The following is a 14,970-nucleotide window of genomic DNA, read 5'->3' on the forward strand; positions in this document are numbered from 1 at the left end:
AGGCACTGAGGTTACAGCACAGACTAAATAGCACAGATGTTGCACTTACCACATAGAAAGGACAACAGACATGAAGCAGATGGTCCAACATGTAAATTATTCATTATGGACTTAATAAGTGTCATGAGAAATATTCAACTGGGATGCCCGAGAGACAATTAGGATGTTAAGTGACTGATGGAAAGAAGGAACAAAGAGGTGGGGAGGGGGATGCAGCCCAGTGGTACAGCACTAGCTTAGCATGTGCAGGACCCCTGGGTTCAAACCCCAGGACCATCCAAAGAACAAAAAAGGTGTGCTGGGGCTGTAGCTTAGCGGCAGGGCGCTTGCCAACATGTGTGAGGCACTGGGTTCCATCCTCAGCACCACATAAAAAAATAAATAAAGTAAAACAAATAAAGTAAAGACATTCTGTTCATCTACAACTACAAACAAAAAAATTTTTTTAAAAAGTAAGGAAAGTGTAGAAGAACAATTTTCACTGAGGATGAAAAGGCAGAAAGGAGGACACCTGCAGGTAGAGTAAGGTGCATTTTTGTGGCCCAAACAGCACTGAAACAGTTAAGCAGGGAAAGACAAGATTGTGTTACAAGGTGGCCGCTTCAGTTTCTGGGAGGAGAAGGAGGATAAAATACAGGGAAGAAGTGTTTGGTAAATATGCTCTACAAGTCTAAGTCAATTTTGAACAATTTGCTTAAAAATTACGTCCAGGTCAATAAACCTCCATAATCAAAAGTGACTATGGGAGCTGGGATGTGGCTCACGTGATAGCGTGCTTGCCTGGCATGTGTGAGGCACTGTGTTCTATCCTCAGCACCACACAAAAATAAAATAAAGATATTGTGTCCACCTAAAATTTAAAAATAAATATTTAAAAAGTGACTATGACTTAAAACGTACCTACCTCTTTTCTTAGAAGAAATGTTAATATCATTTATTATTTTAGCTTTTTTAATATTTATTTTTTAGTTGGACACATATCATCTGATCACCATTATTTTTTTTATGTGGTGCTGACGATCAAACCCAGGGCCTCCCACATGCTAGGCAAGTGCTCAACCACTGCGCCACAACCCCAGCCCTATTATTTTAGCTTTTTAAGGTTAAAAACAATGGAAGCTATTAGTGAGATTAGAGGAAGTGTAAAAAAATTATCAAGAAAAATAGTCCTTAAATGATTTTTCTTTTATGATAATCAATACATACATGTTCTCCACTTAGTGTTCTCATTATTTATTGCCTCATAAGAGCCACCCTAATACTCAGTGACTTCAAATTAAAATAATTATAACAGAGACTTACAGTCTTTGCTAAAAGTAGTAACTATTCAGCCTGCAGATGCCCAATAGCTAACTAAAAGCAGGATAAGTTTTGGCATTATTTTGCATATCTTCATTTTGCACGTCTGCTTTATCACCTTAAACTTTGACACTAGCTCAGCTCTCCACATTGACATGTTAATCATTTTTTAAAACGATTTTTATTTGTTCTTTTTAGTTACACATGACAGTAGAATGTATTTTGACATATTATATATATACATGGAATATAACTTCCCACTCTTGTATTTGTACAGCATGTTAATCGTGTAAGGAGCTGTTATGGTTTGGATGTGAAGTGTCCCTTAAAAGCTCATGTGTAAGACAATGCAAGTTTTGGAGGAGAAATGACTTGGTGATAGCCTTAACTTAATCAGTGGATTGATCTCTGATTGAATTAACTGAGTGGAAACTAGAAGCAGGCGAGGTGTGGCTGGAGGAAGTGATTTGTTGGTTGGGGGCATAGCTATGGGGTATATATTTGTATCTGGCATGTGGAGTCTCTCTCTCTTTCCCCTCCTCCTTCTCTCTTTCCTTCCTGATCACCATGTAAGCTGCTTCTGTCTGCCATACTCTTCCACCATGGTATCCTGCCTCACCTTGAGCCCCAAGGAATGGAGTCAGCTGTCCATGGACTTAGACCTATGAAACAATGAGCCCTCAAATAAACTATTCCTCCTCTAAAGTTGTGCTGGTTGAGTTATTTAGTCACAGCTGCGAAAAAGCTGACTAAAACAGAAATTGGTACCAGGAGTGGGGTCATTGCTGTAATTAACCTGACCACGTGATTCAGAAGCTTTTTGAGCAGTTTGTATTGATGGGAGGAATTTTGAGATATGTAGCACTGCAAGCTGGAAATGCTTTAGATTGTTGTAAGTGGAGATTAATGGCTGACTCTAGTGGGAGCTCAGAAGATCTGAATGGCAATAGAACTGTGGTCAGTGAAGACAGGGTTCAAGAGGGTTCAGAAAAGGAGGACTCTTGGAATTTGTAGTAGAGGCTGTTCGTGTTATATTCTGGCTGAGAAGTTGTCTGCATTTTGCCCATGTCCTGAGACTTTCTGTGAGGCTGATTTTATTTTATTTTATTTTATTTATTTATTTATTTTTTAAAGATGGGGGGGGGGAGAGAGAGAGAGAGAGAGAGAGAGAGAGAGAGAATTTTTAATATTTATTTTTTTAGTTCTCGGCGGAAACAACATCTTTGTTGGTATGTGGTGCTGAGGATCGAACCCGGGCCGCACGCATGCCAGGCGAGCGCGCTACCGCCTGAGCCACATCCCCAGCCCCTGTGAGGCTGATTTTAAAAGTGATTGACTTCTTAATCTGGAGGAAGAAATGTCTAGGCAGCGTATCATTCAGGAATTGGCATGGGTATTGCTGGTAGCTTTTTTTTTTTCAATTAGCAATAATTTCACCTCAGAGAGACCTCATTGGCTGCCACTGCACAAAGCTTGCTGACAACTTTTAGCCAAATTTATTGTGAAAATCAAGAGCAGAAAGCAGAGCAGAAATATTCGAAAAACTTGAACTTGAAAGGCTGGAATAAAACTGGAGCTAAGGAAGTTGCAGTTGTTAAAGACATTACTGCCACAAAAAAAAAAAAATGCTAAAGACTTTGTCCAGAGATAATAAGAAAAATGGCTTGAGGGCATCTCAGGAACTGGCAACACCATACCCATCTCTGGTTTAAAGGAGTAAAAATGAAATTTTCTTGAGCAGAGACCAGTGGGGTACCCTTCTTTTTTTAATATTTATTTTTTAATTGTAGTTGGACATAATAACTTTATTTTATTTATTTTTATTTTATGCCGAGGATTGAACCCAGGGCATAGCACATGCTTGGCGAGTGCTCTATTACTGAGCCACAATCCCAGCCCCTGGGGTACTCTTCTTGCATAAGGGGGCCTATGGAGTTTTTTCAACATGTTCAGCCACCCAGACACTCAGAGGCAGCTACAGCCAGTGTCTCTGGAGGCTTGGCTACTACTCAAGATGGCAGCAGACCTTGGCATCAACCATGTGGTGCTGATTCTGCAGGAATAGGGTTTCATGGAGGCTTCCACCAAGATTTTAAAGGAAGGCCTGGGAGGCCAGGCAAAGTGCAGCAGGGTCGGAATCCCTTCCAGCACTCCCTGGGAAGGTAAGGTGTGGAGATTTGAGGAGGAAACCTAAACTGCAGTGGAGATACTCAAGGTTAAGAAATGCCAGTACTGTGGAACATTGTCCTAGGAAAGCTGAAGGAATTGAGCAGAGACAAATCCACAGAAAGGCCACTTGTGCTGCAAGGCCACAGGGGTGGATCTACACAAACTCTTTGGAGAGAACATCACAATGCCATGTGCTCCAGATGCTGGACATGGAACTATAGGACTTCTTTGCCCAGCTGGATTTTGGTCTTACTTTGGTCCTATTCCTTCTTTCTAGGTCCATATTTTTATAAGTGAAAATGTTTACTCTGTACCTTGAAATATAGGATATTTGTAAATTACTTTTAATTTTACAGGAGATCACAAGGTGAGATTACGTTGAGCCTCAGAGAAGACTTTGGACTTGAACTTTGAGCAATCTCAGAACTTTTGAGACTATGGAGACTCTGGGGAAGGGACTAAATGTATTTTGCATTGTTAGATGAATGTGAGCTTCAGGGGGCTATGCATGGAATGTATGGTTTGAATGTGAGATATCCCCCCAAAATCTCAAACATAAGACAATGCAAGAAGGTTTGGAGAAGTGACTGGGTTATAGCATTAACCTAATCAATGGATTGATCTCTGACTGAATTGACTGAGTGGTAAGTGGAGACAGGTGGGGTGTGGCTGAAGGAACTCATTAACTGGGGTCGTGGCTATGGAGTATGTTTGCATCTGGCAAGTGGAGTCTTTCTCTCTCTCTGCTTCATGATCACCATGATGTGAGCTGCGTCCTTCTGCCACACTCTCCTGCCATGATGTTCAGCCTCACCTCAACCCCTGAGGAATGGAGCCAGTCTCCTATGGACGAAGACTTCTGAAACTGTGAGCCCTATAAATAACTCTCCCTCCTCTACAATTGTGCTGGTCAAAAAAAAAAAAAAAAGTGACTAAAACGGGAGCATTCATCTGAAAACTGGCAATACAAGGCTTATTAGTCCCAATTTACTTAACCTGTCTCTCTCTCTTTTCCCCCTTCAAGACTGAGTCAAGACATCAGATCACCCCATGATGAGACTGTCCCTCTCTAAGTAGGAACCCTCATGGGATCCTTTCAAGATCACAATTCGGATAGATAAACATCCTGAGCATCAAATGGAAATTGTCTCCTCAAGTGATAAGGACTTTTCTGGAGCTACCTCAGAGAACCAGAATCAAGCTAATGATCAATTAGATCACAGTTTGACCAAGACTGCTTAACTGGCATACCCCTTAGCCCCTGCCCAAGTTCTCCTATTTAAACCTAAAGCTCTTGTCAGCACCCTGAAGACAAGGCTGAGCTGCTAGATGACAATATGACCATATGGATTAGAGCACCTTTCCTGCTTTTTACCATTGCCTTTTCTATTTGTATTTTTTGGGGGTGAGCGGCTGGACCTAATTTGTTGGAACCGGAGACTCTGTTAACATAATTGTTTCTTTTGCCCACAAATTTTATTGCCAGAATTTGGACAGGCCTCAGTGGGATGTTTCATCTCTGCTGTATATACAGTATCAGTGGGATGGCCTGACTGGAAGCCTAGAGCATCTATTTCCAAACTGGCCCATTCAACATAGCTGGGCCTGAAGGCCCGGGGCTTGAGTCCTTGCCACCTGGTGAGAAATGCAGAATTCTTGGCACATAAAGACTCCTGTCAAAATTTGGTACTTAGAGACCACCAAACTCTAGCCTGGCTTCTAGCATCTTAAGGCTGAATCCCTAGAAAGATGCCCCCTTTCAATCCCCATTAAATATCTGCTGCAGAAAGCTCAGCAATGCTAGGAAAATTTACTTTTTATTCCAATCAAAACCTAAACTTAGGTCTCTGGCTTCCCTTTCTTGATACATTTACTACAAAGGACTTAAAACTGTGAATTCTTCCTCTTTGGGATGTATGTGAACCTTTTATAACACAGGAGTTCTTAAGGATCTGAAAGCCCCTGTAATCATCAGGAAGGCTAAGGCCTTCTTCTAGTCTCTGGGGGAGGATAGCATCCTGATTTTCATAATTAACAGCTAGCAGACCCAGCTGGCCTAAAGGCATTAATGCCACCAGCCCCTTGTCAATTTTCACTTGAGCTCTGTTCTTTCCCTCTTTCTACTCCTTTCTCCTCCCTTTTAAATACCTGGTCATTTTGGTACAAATTGGAATGGAACTCAGCTCTTTCCCCTTACTGTCAGCAGCTACTGAGTAAAATCTGTTTTCGCGCTTTAACTAATGTACAGCTTGGTTTATCTTTGATAACAGGTTTTCTCATGTGATCCGGGCTTCTGGTATACTGTGGTATGGTGGATGAATTCAAAACCTAGTGGAGGGAGAGAGGAAGAGAGAAAAAATGAACATGTGTCTGCCAGGTGGAAGACCTGATACATTTTATATGTCTGTGCAAATCCAACTCCAAAACGGCTACTAATTTTACTAAAGGTTCATTGTGTCAAAATTGTTCCTAAGATAACATGTTTCATATTTCCATCTCCCTCTCTATTTGCAGATTTCTGTTCTTCTCCTTCCTGCCATTATAGCTTTCATATCCCACCCTTTTGTCCCAGTACTTCTTTCCCTCAGTTTATACTTAACAAAACAAAAATAGCAAAACAGCAATGCCTTTCAGCTGTTCTCCATGAAAATGCTTTATTCTATACCCAATAATAAAGAGGACTGGCAATTTAAAAACTTTAAGTGGAAAAAACAAGATTGGAAATAAAGTGATTCAAGTCCACTAAAATGTAAAAATAGAAAGTAAAATAATAAAAATTAAAAGGAAATAAAGTTACGCCAATTGGGTGGTTGAGGATAGTACACCTAAGTCACAGTGAATGTAAATTTGTCATGTTGGGGAGGGGATGGAGAATTACTGCATTTAAAAAAATCAAATAATTACTTGAAAGGCTCATATAACACTAAAACATAGGAAAGAAATAGCAATTACAAGCAGGGCTGAGGTTTGAATTTAGGTGATAAGCTCTTCCGGTTACATTTTGGACAAGGACATCCAGATGATAAGGAAGTATTTCTGGGAACAGTTTGGATACTGAATCTTCTCCTGTCAATGTTTCTTGTACTTTTTTATCTTCAGAACAGCTTCTGAATCGTCTCACGATGGGAATATACTTAATATACGAAAAAGTAGCTTGTATTTCATCCCCCCAAATCAACACAAGCTGATTTTTTTCTTCATAGTTTTTGGCCCCCTTGAGCTTCCGGTTTGGACTACATTTCCCAGCGGGCCATGCTCAATACTACGGATGCCTTCAAGAGGTCAAGCGCCGGTGGCGGCGACGCAGTCGCGGTACGGGCGACTGACGGGCGGGCGCTTTGCTGTTTGAATGGCTACGGGCCCTGGCCCTCACCTCACCTGAGGACCAGCTGTCCAGGGGTGCGCTATGCCGTCTGGTGGCGACCAGTCGCCGCCGCCCCCTCCTCCTCCTCCAGTTGCTGCAGGCTCTGATGAAGAGGAGGAGGACGACGGTGAGGCAGAGGACGCCGCGCAGCCGGCTGAGTCGCCAACCCCTCAGATCCAGCAGCGGTTCGACGAGCTGTGTAGCCGCCTCAACATGGATGAGGCGGCGCGGGCCGAGGCCTGGGACAGCTACCGGAGCATGAGCGAGAGCTACACTCTGGAGGTACGCTCAGGGGAGGAGGCGAGGGGCTTCCTGGGCCTAGTCGGCGCGCCCCGCCGCGGGGATGGGTTGCCTTCCCAGTGGGTGTCGGGCGCCCGGCAGGGACCCCCGGCCGACCCCGGGTCTCGGGGCGCCCGGGTCTGCGGCGCCCGGAGAGCGAGTGTTCCTCTTTGCGCACCGTAGTACTGCAAACCGGCGTTTAAAGGGCTCTCGCTGCTCTGGAGGTGAACTCTTTCTTGCCGCTCTGGTGTTTAGGACGGGGTACACCTTTGTCGCCAAAATTGCACAACCAGGTTGAGATGCGCTAGGGTCACGATTACAAAAAAAAGGTGGGGGTTGCCTGTGTAATCATCGAATCCCCCACCCACCAAGGTGGTCGAACGAACAGGTGTCGTTGTGCAGACCGTGGGAAGAGTGGGCGAGACTCGTGCTAGCGCAGCGATGGGCCGGATCGGAGTGCTCGGGTCTCGAGGCTTCTCCTCCATTTGTTTTCAATTTCGGCTCTACCTGATTACCTCTGCCCAGGTGTTGCAGACTTTTGAGTAAAGGCGTCGTTAAGTTTCGGGCTGTGTTTATGGACGTGTAAACCAATTAAGGCAACTCTTCCCCCGGGCCAAATGAAATGGGCTTTCTGCCTGTCCGGACCTAGACAGACGCCCCCAGTTGTTGCTAAGAATCAGGACGGCGACTACCTTGAGGATCTGGGTGGTTGTCGCCGTGATACGGACGTGTTTTGTCCCTTTCTTCAGACGAGGCTTGCAGATGAGAAAAATAGCCCTCTTAGCCAGTGGCTGTCAACTCTGTAGGCGCCTCCCCTTCATGGGCCAATGGGAAGTGACACGGAAGTCCGGATTGTTTGTCGGCTGTTTGCCTGTGTGTGTGGCATTCAAACGTGAGGCCGTTCGATTTTCTCGAGTAGTTTTACATGTAGCTTGTGGAAAGAGTAGGGCAGATAGGCTCCAAATACGAAGGCCTGCTACCAAGGTATGATTTAAACTGTGACATGCTGCTTTTGCGTATGTGTTTCTGTTGACTGCTTAAAAAAAAAAAGATCTAATATTAGTAGAATTTCAATGCGATCACTAATTCCCTCGCCCCATTGCTATTTCTACAGAAAAAGGCAGTAGTGATGGCTTTAGAACCTGACAGACCTGGGTGACTTTGAACAAATTACTTGACCTCCAGAAAACTCAATTTTGTTATATGTAAACTAGAGATATTTATATCTACCCCACAGAACTGTCTTTAAGGTTAACTAAGGTAACGTGTGGCTCATCATGCATACTGCTTCAGAGTTTACTGAAGTATATTGAGGTGATGTGGCTGAAGAGGCTACTTCTCTGGGTGCTTTCCTAGTAGACTTTTTGTTTGTTTGTTTGAAGGACATACATGCCTCCAAACAAGCTCTAATTTTACCCTCAAGATATTCTTATAACTTAGAACAAGCATTGTCACCATGCAGTTTAGGTATTGCAACTCATAAAGATTGTCATGTTAAGTCTAGTGTTACCTTAGCAACAGATGTTAGTGAATTGTTATTATTTTTGGTACTGGGACTTGATCCCAGGACCTTGCAAATGCTAAGCAAGGGGTTTCCTAAAGAGCTTCATCCCTAGCTCCTTTTTTTTTTTTTTTTTTAATTATTTTGAGACTTGGTCTTGCTAAATTGCTCAGTCTGGCCTCAAACTTGAGATCCTTCTGCCTCAACCTCCCCACAGCTGGGATTACAGACATGTGCCACCACACCAGGCTTAGTAAATTAATTTTGAAAACATATTTGATTACTCGATTTTTTTTGATCAGTGAGACTTTAATCTCTTCTTGGCCCAGAGCACCTAATAAATGCATGAGTATTTGTTCATGTACCAAATATTTCTTTAGTACCCATTACTACTTGCCACAGTATTCTAGGTGCTAGGAATAAATTAGTGAACAAAACTAAAATTCCCTGCCCTTGTGGAGCTTATAGTCAGATATGCTGAAAGGTAACATGGGATGGGAATCTCAGGTAAATGTACAATGAAAAAATAAAGTTCTGTGATATATTTAATACAGAATACTGGTTTTAGAATTTTACCTTTTTTTTATTTTTATTTTTTGGTACCAGAAATTGAACCCAGGGTCACTTAACCACTCAGCCATATTCCCAGCCATTTTTTATGTTTTATTTTGAGACAGATCTTGCTAAGATCTTAGGGCCTCACTAAATTGCAGAAGTTTGTCTCGAACTTGCAATCCTCCTGCCTCTGCCTTACAAGTCACTGGGATTATAGGCATGTGCCACTGTGCCTGGCTCTTTGATTTTTTATATTTTCTGTGCTTTATTCCTGTGTTTCCCTTCGTTTCTAGGCATTAAATTCAGGGTGCTTTACTACTAAGCTACATCCCCAGCCCTTTTTATTTTTAATTTTATGTTATTTAAGTTGCCTAGGAGCCACAAACTTGTTGTCCTGCTTCAACCTCCTGAGTGACTGGCAGAGCAGCTAAGGATTGAGCTGCTAAGGACTGGCACAGCTGGAGAGCTCTTTGGGCATCTCTCTCTATATGACTGACCACATCATATGGTCTCTCCCCAGCATTGTGACTCGAGGTAGTCAGACTTCTCACATGTTGGTGTAGGACTCCAAAGCACATGTTCTGGAAGATTAAGTGGTATCACTTCAACCTGTGTTATTTGTTGAGGCAGTTAATCAATTTAAGGGGACATAGACCTATGCCCAGGTTCAAGGTGAGGAAACACTGACCTCCCACCACTCATGGAAGAATGTGTCACATTTTATGAAGAGCATGTGGGACAGTACCATTTTTTGAGAATAAAATGTCCTATAAGCATATAAACTACTCTTTCAATTTAAACATAAGAATTTTTGTATTGAAATATACATAGTTCATTAGCTAAAAATCTACTTTATTTTACAGGGAAATGATCTTCACTGGTTAGCATGTGCCTTATATGTGGCTTGCAGAAAATCTGTTCCAACTGTAAGCAAAGGGATTGTTGAAGGAAATTATGTATCTTTAACAAGAATCCTGCGCTGTTCAGAGCAGAGGTAATATTAGTTTGAAGTATAACTAATAAAAAAAACTTATAATTCATAGTGATAAAAAGAATTCTCTGTCCATTATTCTCTGAGCATGTGGATTGCTGAGTGTGGACACCAGATCATGATTTTCCTTTACCACTTCAAAGTTAGTACTCATTATATTTTATTAATTTAATGAAAATATTTGCATTATATGTATTAGGCACTTGTGTGGAAGAATTTACTTTTGAAAGTTATTGTGTAAAATGTGGAGAAATCGAAATAAGGATATTAAGAACTTTAGGAGACACTCCAGATTGAAAAGGCAAATAAAATATTAGTCATATGGTATTTTGTTTATAACTATATGTACAGGACTTGTGTCTTAGTGTGTATACGTGGAACAGGTAGTAAAATCAAAGGTGTATGTTCTCTGACTCTGCTTCTTGGGATGGTCCCTAAATAAATTACTAAACACATGGACAAACATGAGTATTACAGCATTTTTGTTATAAAACATTAGAATCAACCTAAATTTCCCTTGGTTAGGGAATGAATGCAAAAAGTCATGGTGTGTTCATGAGTCGGAATGTTTTTAGCAATTAAATGAATGGATTAAATCTGTTTGTATCAACATTAATGAATTTCATAAGCATTGAGTTGAAAATCAAGTTGCAGAATGCTACTTAATGTATGATTCCTTACATATAAAATACGAAACACATGCAAAAGTGCTTAAGTTTATGGATCCACATATTTAGGTAGGAATCGGACTAGCTTCAGTGTGGTTATCTTTCGGGAAGAAGGACTAAGGAGGGGAATTGGATTACAATGAGGAGTACAAATGGGAATTTTGACTATTTATGTAGTGTTTTTAGTTTTTAAAGAAATCTGAAGTAAGCATGGCAAAATTTATTCAATATGTTAATATTTGTTAATCCTGGAAGTTGGGTACGTATTTGCTAGTTATGTTACTCTTGTTCATTTTTTTTAAGAGAGAGAGAGAGAATTTTTTAATATTTATTTTTTTAGTTATCGGCGGGTACAACATCTTTGTTTGTGGTGCTGAGGATCGAACCCGGGCCGCACGCATGCCAGGCGAGCATGCTACCACTTGAGCCACATCCCTAGCCCTTGTTCATTTTTTTATATTTTAAAATATTTCATAATTTAAAAGGAAAACCTCAGGTAGCCAGATACAATGACACAACCCTGTAATCCCAGTTAGTCAAGAGGATCCCAATTTTCAGACCTGCCTGAGCAATTTAGCAAGATTTTGTCTTAAAACTAAATTGAAAGAGGTTTTTTGGCACCACGGATTTAACCTAGGGCCACTTAACCATTGAGCCACATCCCCAGCCCTTTTTTATATTTTATTTAGAGACAGGGTCTTGATAAATTGCTGAGGCTGGCTTTGAATTCACAGTCTTCCTGCCTCAACCTACTGAGCTGCTGACATTACAGGAGTGTACCACTGTACCTCGCTCAAACTAAAAAAAATTTTTTAAAGGTATAGGTATGAAACTCAGTGGCAGAGTGTATGCCTAGTATCCATGAGGCCCTGGGATCCATCCCCAGAACCAAAAAAACCCAAAAAACAAACAAAAAATCTCAGGTGTAAGGATCAGAGTAATAAACCAATTTGTATGATATTAAGCTAGTCAAAGACATGAGTTGTGACTTTATATTACTGTCAAAATATAATATTATTTTTTATTTTCTTTTTTTGTGTTATTGGGGATTTACCCAGGGATACTTTACCATTGAGCTACATCCCCAGCCACTGTTTTTCTTTTTGTTTTTTGTTTGTTTGAGACAGGGACTCACCAAGTTGCTTAACTCCACTAAATTGCCCAGATTCCTCTTTCCTCAGCCATCCCCCCCCCCCCCCCCCCCCGCCCCTTGCCTGGGATTACAGGCATGCTCCACGACACCCAGCTAAAAGTAATATAATTTAGTACAATAATTTTGGTTTACTTTTATCTGTTTGTATTGATATAAATATACTTCACTTTTTATGTTAGTCATGAAATTACCTCATTCATATCTTTATTATCAGCTTAATTGAATTTTTTAACAAGATGAAGAAATGGGAAGACATGGCAAATCTACCCCCACATTTCAGAGAACGTACTGAGAGATTAGAAAGAAACTTCACTGTTTCTGCTGTAATTTTTAAGAAATATGAACCTATTTTTCAAGACATTTTTAAATATCCCCAAGAGGAACAACCTCGTCAACAGAGAGGAAGAAAACAGAGGTAGGTTTTTATATCCATTTCTTGGGAATAAGTGTTTGTCTTTCTGAGTTAGTTTTGATACCTCTGTTAATTTTGCTAGTGTTAAAAAAGAAATGTGATTTCATAAAGAATTTTTTCCCAAGAGTTTTCTTTTAACAATGATTTTTACTTTTCATTGTGTGTTATGAAAAGTTTGGCTTCTTTCATTTTGCAAAATGTATGGGGTCTTTGTTGGTATAAACTTTCCCTTTTTATTTAATCAACCAAAAATGCATACTGCACAAATCAGACGTTTGGGGTATTCAGCAGTCAGCTGTCCTTGGTATACACTGCATATTGACTGTAATATTTTCTATTATTGACTATAGAGACTATTCTTTAATTTGATTTTTATGCCAAATTGAATAATAAATAACCCCTGAAATGACTTCGCCATGTATTTTGATATTTATTATCAGAGTACAGAAACTGGACTCGAGAAGGCTAGAGGGAACTGAAACTATTATGAATTTGTGCTTTCTGATCAGCTCTGCAAAGTCAGTAACTTATTCTGGCTCATTGTCTTTTGTCTTTTGTCTTATAGCTAAGGGCAATCAGAGGATACAGATTTGACAAAAGATTTTCTATAAAATAGAAATGGAAATTTGTGTTTAAAATAGAACTAGAAAAGTGTTGATAAAGTGCAGGAAAAGGAGTTATGTTTGACTGGAATGAATAATGTTTGCTTCTCATTATGGAAAAGTTTTCCCAAGCTATGAAGGATGTTTACAATAAGTACAAACTTTGGAAAATATGACAAACTACAGTTTTAAAAAAGTTTTTTAGTTGTAGATGGGCACAACACCTTTATTTTCTTTATTTACTTTTATGTGGTGCTGAGGATCGAACCCATGTGTCACATGCTAGGCAAGCACCCTACTGCTGAGCAACAACTCCAGCCCAGAAACCAGAGTTTTATATAGTTGACACTACTGATATGGAAGCAGCTGGTCTAGTTTGCTTGAAGTTTGGGAGATTGACTATTTGCAAATTAAGTATTTTAAACTTTGGATACAATTTTTTTTTAAACTTATTTATTTTTATGTGGTACTGAGGATCAAACCCAGGGCCTTGCCTGTGCTAGGCGAGTGCTGTACTGCTGAGCCACAACCCTGGACACAAGTTTTATTTTGTGTTTCAGCAAGGCCAGTGTGATTGTTTATAGAAAGATATAGAATATCTTTTTTCTTTGGAGTGTCTAGAAACTGATTTTATATTGCACATGTTTTGATATTTATTAGGCTATATATACTACCTGTTTCTATTTAAGAAAATTATAGCTGGCACTATGATGCCTGCCTGTAATCTCAGAAACTCTGGAGGCTGAGACAGGAGGATTACACATTCAAGCCTAGTCTTGGAAATTTAGTGAGACTCTGTCTCAAAACAAAGAAGTAAAAAGGGCTAGGGATATGACTCTGTTGTAGAGTACTCCTGGACCCAATCCCCAGTATCACAAAAAAAAAAAAAAAGAAAGAAAGAAAAGAAAACTATAAAATTAATTTAAATTTTGTGTTTGGTGGGGTACCACAATTGAAGCCAGGAGCATTCAACCACTGAGCTACATCCCCTGCCCTTTTATTTTCTCTCTCTGTGTGTGTGTGTGTGTGTGTGTGTGTGTGTGTGTGTGTGTGTGTGTGTGTTGCTGGGGATTGAACCCATGGCTTTGTGCATGCAAGACAAGCACTCTACCAATTGAGCTATATCTCAGCCCTTATTTTCTGTTTGAGTCAGAGTCTCACCAAGTTGCCCAGACTGAACTTGTGATCCTCCTGCCTCAGCCTCCTGAGTAAATGGGAATATAGGATTGTACCACCTTGTTTGGTTATTAAAAATTTTTATATCACTTTTTTTTTTTCTGGTGCTGGGCATTGAACCCAGGACCTTGCCCAGGCTCTTCTAAGGTACTCTACCCTCCCCCAGTCCTATAGCATTCTATACTTTTTATTATCATTTTCTGCTTACAATAATACTAACAATGTATAGCACTTACTGAGCATTTATTATGGGGGCAGGGACTCTTCTAAAACATAAACAGATATCATTCAGTTAATCTTCATGACAATCTTATGAGATTGATATTATTGTTACAAATGGGGAAAATAAGCCTCTGGGAGGTAATTTGGCAAGTTCACACAATTGATGAGTGTGAAATTACTATTGAAACTAAGGTAGTCTGATTGCAGAATCCCTGTGCTTCATTATGACTGTATGCTACATCTCACACACATTATAATTTGAAAGTTTGTCATCAGGTATTTATTGAACACTTACCTGAAGGAAGTACTTTGTTAGGTTTTATGTAGGACACAGATATTCACAAAAAAATCCCATAGTTTCTGTCTTTTGAGCATTTACAGTGTTGTCAAAGTGAGGAGGCAGATAAAAAGACTCCCGTTTGTGTGATACATCTTATTACAAAAGTCACCAGAATGCAATAGATAGTAGAATATAGAATTTCTGAAGCAAAAATAAATCTGGATGAGTGAGTCGGGAATGGACTAAATAGAAATAGGTCTTAAAGGATGGGCAGGATTTTGACAGGTAAATTTGGAGAA

General features: G+C 40.3%; 1 protein-coding gene and 1 long non-coding RNA gene across 4 annotated transcripts in view; one reads left to right on the forward strand and one right to left on the reverse strand.

Annotated features, from left to right (window-relative positions):
• Positions 1–5,585: 5,585 nt before the first annotated feature.
• LOC120887933 (uncharacterized) lies at positions 5,586–6,723 on the reverse strand. The gene is made up of 2 exons (XR_005731330.2): positions 6,421–6,723; positions 5,586–5,796 (listed from the first exon to the last, which is right to left on the reverse strand). It is a non-coding gene; the product is annotated as an uncharacterized LOC120887933 (long non-coding RNA).
• A 26-nt stretch (positions 6,724–6,749) lies between these two features.
• The window catches only part of Rbl2 (RB transcriptional corepressor like 2), a 52,542-nt gene continuing 44,321 nt past the window's right edge, over positions 6,750–14,970 (forward strand). For all 3 annotated transcript variants that reach the window (XM_078032315.1, XM_078032316.1, XM_005318177.5), the window contains exons 1-3: positions 6,750–7,114; positions 10,031–10,161; positions 12,194–12,394. In XM_078032315.1, the coding sequence (XP_077888441.1) occupies positions 6,875–7,114; positions 10,031–10,161; positions 12,194–12,394 (572 nt within the window). In that variant the 5' untranslated portion in view covers positions 6,750–6,874. The remainder of the gene's footprint in view (positions 7,115–10,030; positions 10,162–12,193; positions 12,395–14,970) is intronic.

This window comes from Ictidomys tridecemlineatus, chromosome 15 (genome assembly GCF_052094955.1).
Source record: "Ictidomys tridecemlineatus isolate mIctTri1 chromosome 15, mIctTri1.hap1, whole genome shotgun sequence".
NCBI classification, from domain to species: Eukaryota; Metazoa; Chordata; class Mammalia; order Rodentia; family Sciuridae; genus Ictidomys; species Ictidomys tridecemlineatus.